This window comes from Barbatula barbatula, assembly GCF_947034865.1.
Source record: "Barbatula barbatula genome assembly, chromosome: 19".
Classification (NCBI taxonomy): Eukaryota; Metazoa; Chordata; class Actinopteri; order Cypriniformes; family Nemacheilidae; genus Barbatula; species Barbatula barbatula.
In genome coordinates, this window is record NC_136782.1 from 22,493,202 (window position 1) to 22,503,799 (window position 10,598).

At 44.1% G+C, this 10,598-nt stretch overlaps 2 protein-coding genes across 2 annotated transcripts; one reads left to right on the plus strand and one right to left on the minus strand.

The window, feature by feature from the left end:
• The first annotated feature begins 471 nt into the window (after window positions 1-471).
• On the plus strand, window positions 472-2,240 carry gmfg (glia maturation factor, gamma). Its single transcript, XM_079481941.1, has 7 exons — window positions 472-562; window positions 951-1,047; window positions 1,131-1,180; window positions 1,379-1,428; window positions 1,510-1,592; window positions 1,695-1,768; window positions 1,852-2,240. The coding sequence occupies exons 1-7, from the start codon at window positions 560-562 to the stop codon at window positions 1,921-1,923; spliced, it is 429 nt and encodes a 142-aa protein (XP_079338067.1). The 5' UTR covers window positions 472-559; the 3' UTR covers window positions 1,924-2,240.
• Window positions 2,241-2,254: 14 nt separating this feature from the next.
• Window positions 2,255-8,601, minus strand: paf1 (PAF1 homolog, Paf1/RNA polymerase II complex component). Its single transcript, XM_079481942.1, has 14 exons — window positions 7,853-8,601; window positions 7,623-7,652; window positions 5,583-5,675; window positions 5,375-5,496; window positions 5,194-5,260; window positions 5,001-5,102; window positions 4,810-4,915; window positions 4,660-4,728; window positions 4,369-4,472; window positions 4,143-4,259; window positions 3,939-4,067; window positions 3,747-3,852; window positions 3,414-3,522; window positions 2,255-3,333 (listed from the first exon to the last, which is right to left on the minus strand). Exons 1-14 carry the CDS (start codon window positions 7,897-7,899, stop codon window positions 3,038-3,040), a joined length of 1,497 nt encoding a protein of 498 aa, XP_079338068.1. The 5' UTR covers window positions 7,900-8,601; the 3' UTR covers window positions 2,255-3,037.
• Window positions 8,602-10,598: the final 1,997 nt, after the last annotated feature.

Sequence of the window (10,598 nt, forward strand, 5' to 3'; positions counted from 1 at the left end):
TATCTACAGTTTCATCAGTGTTCCGTCTTTGTGTTATTAACACAGTGCTCTCAACCAGCTGAGGCACAAGAAGTCCAGATCTCTTCATTGTTACACACATTTAACCCAGTTTGTCTGGATATTTGCTGGGACTTATTGGAATAAGACATGCTTTACATTTACATTTATGCACTTGGTAGATGCTTAAAAGCAACTTATTATACATTTGTTTCTGACAATGTGCAATCCTCTGGGATCAAACCCTTGACCTTGGCGTTGCAAGCGTCATGCTATACTGAGCCGCAGGAAAGCTTAACGCGCTTAACGGTCATGAAGCATCATGTCAACATCATGTAAGTGTATTTTCTGTCATCTTTTTACACTGCAGTGTGTTTGTTGTGTGAAATATCAATATACGATCACATGGGTTAGAGTTTAGTTTAGCAGACATAACGGTGCCACCCCGCTCACGATCAGCATCCTGTCACATGACCCACACACACACTACGAGCAACAGACAGCTGAGATCCACAGACACACACACACGAGACACGAGCCACAGACAGATCAAGCCTGCAGGATGGTAAGACAGTTCCAAGGAATCTTTTCCTTCATCTTCACACCACAGCAGTAAATGAGCTGCTATAGAAAGTGTTGATGTTGTGATGTGGCTTCTACTGTCATTGAAACAGGAAGTAGAATTACAGCAACAGCATTTCCTCTCCTCCGACACACTCTTAAAATGCACTTTTTTAAAGGATTTTCTTGAAACGATACGGTGTGAAATGATATTCTTCACAGATGTCTCCTTGCAGGGTGTGTCAGGAGATCTTGTAGATCAGATGTTTCAGCATCGGTCTTGGCGATTTACATTGATCACATTTAGCAGATGCTTTTATTCAAATGAATTTTGTCAACACTTTGCGTTCAGCTGTGAAACAGTAACGTGACGTTGTTGTTTTCTCTTCAAGTCGAGTTCTTTAGTCGTGTGTGAGGTGGACGCAAGTCTGCAGGAGAAGCTGAAGAAGTTTCGCTTTCGTAAGGAGACAAATAACGCCGCCATTCTGAGTGAGCGACACAAGTTTAGTCTGTTTCAACACATCTGCGCAAACCTTTCACTCTTACTGAAGGAAATCTTCTTCTGTCTTTAGTGAAGATCGATATGGAGAAACAGCTGGTGGTTCTGGAGGAAGAGTATGAGGTCAGTGTCGTGTTTGTGAATCAATCGTGTGTGTTTTGTATAGTTTGGAGGATTTGAAGATACTGTAGTGCACCTTTTTAGGTAAATCATTTTGTCAAATAAATAGCTTAACGGTTTAATGTCCTCATCACGGTATGTGCAGCTCTGAAGGTCAAAGGTCAAATGTCTCTGTTGACCTCTGTGTTCTGTGTGCTTCAGAACATCTCGGTGGATGAGATCAGAGAAGAACTTCCAGAGCGTCAGCCTCGATATCCTCACTGCCTGAATCTGACATTTATTTAATGCATTGATTTGATTTGAGCTGTTTGTTTTCCTTAAGTCATGTGTACATATATAGTTTACAGTTACAAACTGACCCACGGGGACGGCAGGATCTCATATCCTCTCTGCTTTATCTTCTCCAGTCCTGTGGGTGAGTGAAACATCATCATCTGACGTGACATGACGTGTGTGTCCTTCATCATAATCATCTTCATCATGATGATGGTTTGTGTGTTTCTTTCTCCTGTGGCAGGCTGTAAACCCGAGCAGCAGATGATGTACGCGGGCAGTAAGAACCGTCTGGTGCAGTCTGCTGAGCTCACGAAGGTCAACAAATCTCAATATCAACAACCACCAATTACAGACCACACAACATGTTTTGTTTCTCTCATCTCTCTCTCTCATTTCAGATTTTTGAGGTTCGTAATCCGGATGACCTCACTGAGGATTGGCTGAAGGAGAAACTGTCCTTTTTTCGCTGACCAGCAACATTCTGATTTCTGATCCATCACTCAGTTTAATTTAAATTGTTGAAAAGATTTTCTTCTTTTTATATTTCTTGAATCAATGTTGTGTCTGAACAACACATTTCCATTATCAGAATAAACAATTGTGTTATTGAACGATGGGCAGAGTCATCTTTTCTGTCCTATTATCAAAACATCTATCATTTATTCACCAAGGTCAAGGGATTGATCCCAGGGGACTGCACATACTCATTCAATGTATAGTATAATGCAATGTAAGTCCCTTTGGATAAAAGTGTCTGCCACATGCATAAATGTACTTAAGCAAATGGACTTGAAAAGTTTTGTGACAATCATTCAATCACAGCCACAAAATCATTTCATTTTTGACTATATGTTGTTTTATCACTTTACAGTCTGTAAATGACCTTTCCAGTGACGTGATGATATTTTAAAGGCTTCATTAGAATTCAAACTCAGTTTTAACAAAATCATTGTTTATTTACAATGGTTATACAGTAATATTTAAGTATGAAAAAAAACGTTACATCGAAAACTAAAGGAAAACTTCATTAGGTACACAAGTTCAGTTGAGTCGAACATTATCATTCAGTTCAACTCTTATACACTTTTTTTGTCTATATTCAGACAAAATGCGTCCAGATTTCACCTCAAACCTTAAAGAAACCTTTTGGTATTTTTTTCATTTGAATTATTTAAATAGTATACCGTGGTAGTATTTGTAGCACTTTATGCTTTATTAGCACTTCTTGTAATGATTATTTTCATTCTATTGCATTAAAGTAATGGGAAGTGGTACTTTATTGTAATAAAATAATCTTCATCATCCTTGAGCAAAATATAATTGCATAATTATATACCTTTGAATGTTTAGGGTGACTAGTGACCTGGACGTGTGCTAATGTAATATGCCTGTACAACACTAAGATAACTCAAGAGTGATGTGTTGAAGACTTAAAAAAAGAACCAAAACAAAAATAGTTTTCATCTAGAAAACAAAGTATCTGAGGAGAACCAAGAAATGGTCGTTCAGCTTATAATAAGAGAAGAAAGAGAGAGAGAGGCGGGGACCAGCGGCGGGTGGGGCCGTGTGTGACGTGTCAGGGATTTAATCGCTGTCACTGCCGTCACTAGATTCTGACGCTCCCTCGCTACCGCTCTGCTGAACGCTGCTGCTGTTGCTTCTCGCTCGCTCACCACCACCATCATCATCATCATCATCATCCTCACTGTCAACATCACTGCCGAAGATCTCCTCTTCATCACGCGCCTGCCGGTCCTCACCACTCTCGCTGCTGCTGCTCTTCCTCTCGCGGCGATCCTCCTCTGGCGGCCGTTCCTCGTCCTCACGCTCAGACTCACTCTCAGAGTTCTCAGACTCGCTCGCTTTCTCTCTCTCCTCACCTGAAAACACACACACACATGAATGACACATGCTAACCACACATTCATGACACGCACACATGTGATGATGATGTTGTTACCGGAGTCCTGCACATCTCTGTCTCTGTCTCTGTCTCTGTCTCGCTCTCTGTCCAGATCCTCTTCTTCATCCTCTGGCTCGTGATTCTCCAGCTGAGCCTTACGGGCATCCTGCACAAACACACACATCAGATCAGATCGGTTGCCCTAACATGCGGATTCTAAATGTTTGCATGACCCTAACTTCAACCGGTTTATTCCAGATCACCAGCAACACACCCCTTAATGATGAAACACTTTACATGAGAAGACCATTTTCACAACAATACAACAAACCTTAGTTTAAAAAACTTGCAATATAAAAAATATATAATTGTGTTGTGTACTGTACTGACCTGAGCTTCCAGCTCTTTGTCGTTCATGTCTCTGTGTTTACACACCAGCACAGCGTTTGTGGATGACTGAGCTCCGGCCTTCGCACGACGCTTGCTCAGACGCACCCTAACACACACACACACGGTTACTAAAGCTCTCTGTAACACACCAGAGATGTGCATTTGGTCAGAGTGGGAGGAGTCAGTGGTTACCTGGTCTCCAGCTCATTATAATAAACTCCGTCCCCGTCTCTGAAGATGAAGAAGTAATTCTCCTCGTAACCTTTACTGGCTTTGTTCTTCACATTCCAGTTGTACTCACGAGCGATCTTGTAATCGTACCTGCACACACACACACACATTACAGGTAACGGTTTGTGAGATCGGAGTGTGTTAATGTGTGTTTGTGTATCTTACACTTCATCAGGCATGAATTCCACATCTTCCTCTGCGTCTCTCTTGCGTTTGCGCATCGTCTCTTCGTTGGGCAGAAAGTACGCCACAAACTGGTTCCCTTCTTCATCCATCATACCCCTGCACACACGACGCACAATCAAATGTTCATCTCTGTAATCAGTCTGAACGCAATGCGACACAAACACCTGTTTTCACAAAACACCTGAATGACAAAACACACACACACCTGATCATGGCCTGTGACATCATATCCACTCCTGCAGTTGCAGACACATCTTTAGGTGCTGGGTCTGAATCAAAGATGACTTGAGCACATGGATTAATCCACATCTGTGGATGACAGACAAAGAGAGACATGTGAACACCGTGTGTGAGAGAGAGAGAGAGAGAGAGAGATGAGTGTGTGTTCTTCTCTCTGTGCACTATTATAAAGCACTACTGTGATATTGTAATATTCTGACTTTGGCTCTTACGATGACGTGTGTGTGTGTGTGTGTGTGTGTGTGTGTGTGTTAACCTTAAAGTCTGGGAAGGCGGGCAGCACCTCCACAGGTGTGACTCTGGGTTTGCTGTAATGTTGAGTAATCTGAAAGATTCAAATGAAAGAATGAACATGGAAGAATGTTATCAGATGTGTGATGTCATACTGAATCAGATCACTGCTGACCGATTTCTGTGCGTCCTCAAACGTCTTCTCAATGGCTGCAATCTGACTGTCTCTGTCTTTATAGATCTCCTCCTCTGTGAACTGCTGTTTCACTGACACACCAATCCTACAAAAACACACGTCATGTGAAAAAACAATCATTTGAGCTGTGTCAGCGCGACAGGTTTCTGCTGTGTCTGCGTCTCACTCACTTGACTTCCACCTTCTCATTGGAGATGCCGTATCTGTTGAACTCTGTGGAAATGTACTCTGTTTTTCTCATCCATGGGACTACCTTCGCATGCTGTTGCGACCTGCACACACACACACACACACACACACACACCTGTGTTACCACCACAGGTTAAATGTCAGAGGTTCAAGAAAAAAAAATCTCATTTGTACCTCTTTGAGCTAGACGGAGCCTGAATGTCTTCTTCCAACAGTTTCTCATCAGCAATGTCCAACAAGACTGAACACAAACACACACAAACGATGAGTTACAGTCACCTGGACACACACTGTTAGGTGTCATTACTTGCTCATTAATATAGATTTATGTTTATGTGTGTGTGTGTGTTCTTACTGCTGGGGTCTATGCGGTATGTATCAGGGTTAATAAGATCGATTGTGACGCCCAGGTCCGGTTCAGTTAGCAGCTCATGTTTGTGTTGTTTCTCTAGTGAAGTGGCTTTGTACTGCACAAACCTGCAACACAACCGCACACACATCTCAAGAGCTCTAACAGCCGTGTGAATAAACACACAAACATCAGACTGATCTCACATCAGTACCTGTGCTGGTCAAACGGGTAGGTGATGAACTTTGGATCAAACGGAATATCGGGAAGACTGTTTCCATATTTCACTCTGCACACAACACCAGACCTGCAACACACACACACACACACAAGTTATTAAACACAAACATACACACACACACACACACCCGAGAGTTATTAAACACAAACACACACACGAGTTATTAAACACACACACACACAGGAGTTATTAAACACACACTCACACACACACACACGAGTTATTAAACACACACACACACACACGAGTTATTAAACACACACACACACACGAGTTATTAAACACACACACACAAGTTATTAAACACACACACACAAGTTATTAAACACAGACACACACAAGAGTTATTAAACACACACACACAGGAGTTATTAAACACACACACAAACACACAGGAGTTATTAAACACACACACACACACACACACACACACACACACAAGAGTTATTAAACACACACACACACACACACACAAGAGTTAATAAACACACACACACACACACACACACACACAAGAGTTATTAAACACACACACACACACACACACACAAGAGTTAATAAACACACACACACGAGCTATTAAACACACACACGAGTTATTAAACACACACACGAGTTATTAAACACACACACGAGTTATTAAACACACACACACACACACAAGAGTTATTAAACACACACACACGAGCTATTAAACACACACACGAGTTATTAAACACACACACGAGTTATTAAACACACACACGAGTTATTAAACACACACACACACACACACACACACACACACACACACACACACACAGGAGTTATTACACACACACACACACACACACACACACACACACACACACACACACACACACACAAGAGAGTTATTAAACACACACAGACACACACACACACACACACACACACACACACACACACAAGAGAGTTATTAAACACACACAGACACACACACACACACACACACACACACACACACACACACACACACACAAGAGAGTTATTAAACACACACACACACACACACACACACACACACACACACACACACACACACACACACACACAGGAGTTATTACACACACACACACACACACACACACACACACACACACACACACACACACAAGAGAGTTATTAAACACACACACACACACACACACACACACACACACACACACACACACAAGAGAGTTATTAAACACACACACACAGGAGTTATTAAACACACACACACACACACACACACACACACACACAAGAGAGTTATTAAACACACACAGACACACACTGACACACACAGACACACACACACACACACACAAGAGAGTTATTAAACACACACACGAGTTATTAAACAAAAAACAAACACACACACACACACACACACACTCACACAGAGAGAGTTATTAAACACACACACACACACACACAGAGAGAGTTATTAAACACACACACACACACACACACACACACACACACACACACACACACACACACACACACACACACACACACACACACACACGAGTTATTAAACAAAAACAAACACACACACACACACACACACACACACACACACAAGAGAGTTATTAAACACACACACACACACACACACACAGAGAGTTATTAAACACACACACACACACACACGAGTTATTAAACAAAAAACAAACACACACACACACACACACACACACAAGAGAGTTATTAAACACACACACACACACACGAGTTATTAAACAAAAAACAAACACACACACACACACACACACAAGAGAGTTATTAAACACACACACACACACACACACACACACACACACACACACACACACACAGAGAGTTATTAAACACACACACACACGAGTTATTAAACAAAAAACAAACACACACACACACACACACACACACAAGAGAGTTATTAAACACACACACACACACACACACACACACACACACACACACACACAGAGAGAGACAGACAGTGTTAGTGTGAATGTTGTCTACCTCTCTGGTACACTCCTGTGTGCTGAACTCCTGCAACAACAACACAAAACACACTCATTAAACGCTAAACACACACGTGACACATGAGCACAATACTGAACGATCAGTCAGTTTAAATCACATTCTAGAAGTCGATAGTTGATGTATTGTGTTGATATGCGACTAATTCATATGTTTAATGTGTCATGTGTGATTTGCAGCTAATGTTATTCATGCGTTGACGTTCTCACCGGTGCGCGTTCTCGCGCTGCGCTTGCGTCTGTATCGTGGGAGCCATGGAGAAATAAACGCGTCCCTCCACGAAAAATAAAGTTTAAAGAGCGACCGGAAAGAAAATGTATAGTTTATTAAGACCTCCACCAAGTGTAAAGAAAAACCGACTACAGGACATTTACTAAAGGACCCCGCGCGGTGCTGCCTAGAGAACTGCCTGATTCAATCACACAGCGCACACCAAACACATTTTTGTAGTTAAAACGAAATATAGCTTAAAATAAATATTTTATTTACCTATTCCTTTTGCAAAATTGCAAAATAAAGACGTCATCAATTAATACATGAGGCGCTTGGCGGGTTGATGTGTTACGTCAACGGCGCCGCCATATTGGGGCGGGCAAGCGGTCATATAATTACAAACCAGACAAGTGTGATCGAGTAGTTGCTGTTTTCCTACTTAAAAAGCACGCTAACGTTAACATTTATTTACCTATTTCAATAGTTTGCGATCTACACGGAGTATTGTCTCCAACTACTCATATGATCTCGATAGTCTTGACCGGTCTAATATGGCGTCGCTGTTTCCTCAAGAAGGGTTATCAATAGGCTTGTTTGAGATGCGCCTGTAATGTAGGTGAGAGGAGGCGGCTGCAGTAAGGGGAGGAGTCAGAAAAGACCTCTGAAGTCGGACACTTCGTGGTGAATCGTCTCGGTTACTTTCGTAACCTCGGTTCCCTGAGAAGCGGGAACGAGACATTGCGGAGACCGCATATGAAACTCCTCCTCTTTTTCACTTTTCCTGAAGTCCTATAGGATAACGCCAGTTAAAAAACTGGCCAATTGTCGCAAGACATGCACAGTATGCAAATACTGACGAATCTAGACAGTATAAATACAGTGCATGAGACGACAATACCTCAGAATCTACGATAGAACGCTTGACCAGAGATAAGCAGCGAACACGGCGTTCTCCGCAATGTCTCGTTCCCGCTTCTCAGGGAACCGAGGTTACGAAAGTAACCGAGACGTTCCCTTTCGAGAGCGGTCACTTCGACATTGCGGAGACCGCATATGGAACGGTAGTACAATCCCGCCGTGAGAGCTAGCAAAAACAGCCCGATAACTGGGATAACACGTACACAGTATGCGGAGCAGACAAACCAACCATTCGCGAGGTTGCCCCAAGCGTTAACCGCTGATTGGCTGAAACCGGCCTATGAGCTGCTAGATCACTGAGCACGCCAATGAACTGCTAGATTGGTCTTTTGTCGAATTTGCATATCCAAACCCAACGAATGCAGCGGGCTGCGCTGAACAGGGCAGACACCACAGCAGTAGAACCAGCACGGAAACCCGGGCGATATAATAACGAACATAAGTACACCAAGCACAGTGTAAACAGCAATGCGGCAACAACTGTGTAGCACAATACATTACAAGGTAGAAGATAAGCTTAATCAGCACTCACCGAGAGGACTTGAGAAGCCAACGAGGACACATCCAATCTGTAGAACCTGGCGAAAGTATTCTGAGAAGACCAGCCAGCTGCACAGCATATGTCCTGAATAGATGTGCCCCTAGACCAGGCCCACGAAGAGGCGATAGCCCTAGTCGAATGAGCTCTGATACCGAAGGGGCAGTTCTGACCCTGGCTTTCGTACGCCAAGGTAATAGCGTCCACTACCCAGTGAGAGAGCCTCTGTTTTGAGACAGCCCGGCCTTTAGTACCCCCACCAAAACAAATAAAGAGCTGCTCCGACTGCCGAAACCCGGCCGTGCGATCTATGTAAGCCCGCAATACCCTTACCGGGCATACCGCTCTCTGAGCGTCAGCATCCTGTGAGTCTGACGACTCGGAAGACAAGGCGGGCAAGGAAATGACCTGAGCTCTAAAAGGGGTAGACATGGACTTTGGCACATAACCCGATTTTGGCCGGAGAGTGACGCTGCAGTCGCCTGGCCCAAAACGAATGAAATCAGCGCCGACTGAGAGCGCTTGCAAATCCCCTATGCGCTTAGCCGAAGCAAGGGCGAGAAGGAGAACGGTTTTTAGAGTGAGCTCTCTTACCGAAGCCGCGTCCAAAGGCTCAAAGGGGGAGAAGAGAGAGCCTTCAACACCAGTGTTAAGTCCCAAGGTGGCACCAAAGGGGTTCGCGGGGGGAAAAGTCTCCTCGCTCCTCTGAGGAATCTGACCACCAGCATGTGCCTACCAATCGATTGCCCATCAACCGGGGAACGAAACGAGGCGATGGCCGCTACGTAAACCTTCAGCGTTGACGGGAGGCCGCCGCTGTCCAGCCTGTGCTGCAGGAAAGACAAAATATCAGACACGGGGCAAGACGCCGGGTCGATATTGTTGCTGCTGCACCATTTAGCAAACACCCCCCATTTTAGAGCGTATAAACGTCTGGTAGACGGCGCGCGAGACTCCGAAATAGTATCCAGCACACGCTGAGGGAGTGCAGTTAGAATCCCCGAAGCGGCCAGGCATGAAGGCTCCACAACTCCGGGCTGGGGTGCCAAATCGTGCCGTTCACTTGGGACAACAGGTCTCTCCTGAGGGGAATCCGCCACGGCGGTGCCGTCAACAACTCCCTCAGGTCCGGGAACCATGGTTGATTCGGCCAGAACGGAGCGACGAGAATCACCGACGCCGTCTCCTCTCTGACTTTGCACAGCACTAGGGGTAAAATCTTCACCGGAGGAAACGCGTAAAGCCGAACGGCCGGCCAACGCCCCGTCAGCGCGTCGCTCCCCATA

Coding starts and splice junctions, on each gene's coding strand:
- gmfg (XM_079481941.1), top strand. Junction 1,181..1,378: donor TTCTGGAGGAAGAGTATGAG/GTCAGTGTCGTG, acceptor TGTGTGCTTCAG/AACATCTCGGTGGATGAGAT. Junction 1,769..1,851: donor AGTCTGCTGAGCTCACGAAG/GTCAACAAATCT, acceptor CTCTCATTTCAG/ATTTTTGAGGTTCGTAATCC.
- paf1 (XM_079481942.1), bottom strand. CDS start 7,899: ATGGCTCCCACGATACAGACGCAAGCGCAGCGCGAGAACGCGCACCG. Junction 5,261..5,374: donor ATACCGCATAGACCCCAGCA/GTAAGAACACAC, acceptor GTTTGTGTTCAG/TCTTGTTGGACATTGCTGAT. Junction 4,473..4,659: donor CCGCCTTCCCAGACTTTAAG/GTTAACACACAC, acceptor TGTCATCCACAG/ATGTGGATTAATCCATGTGC.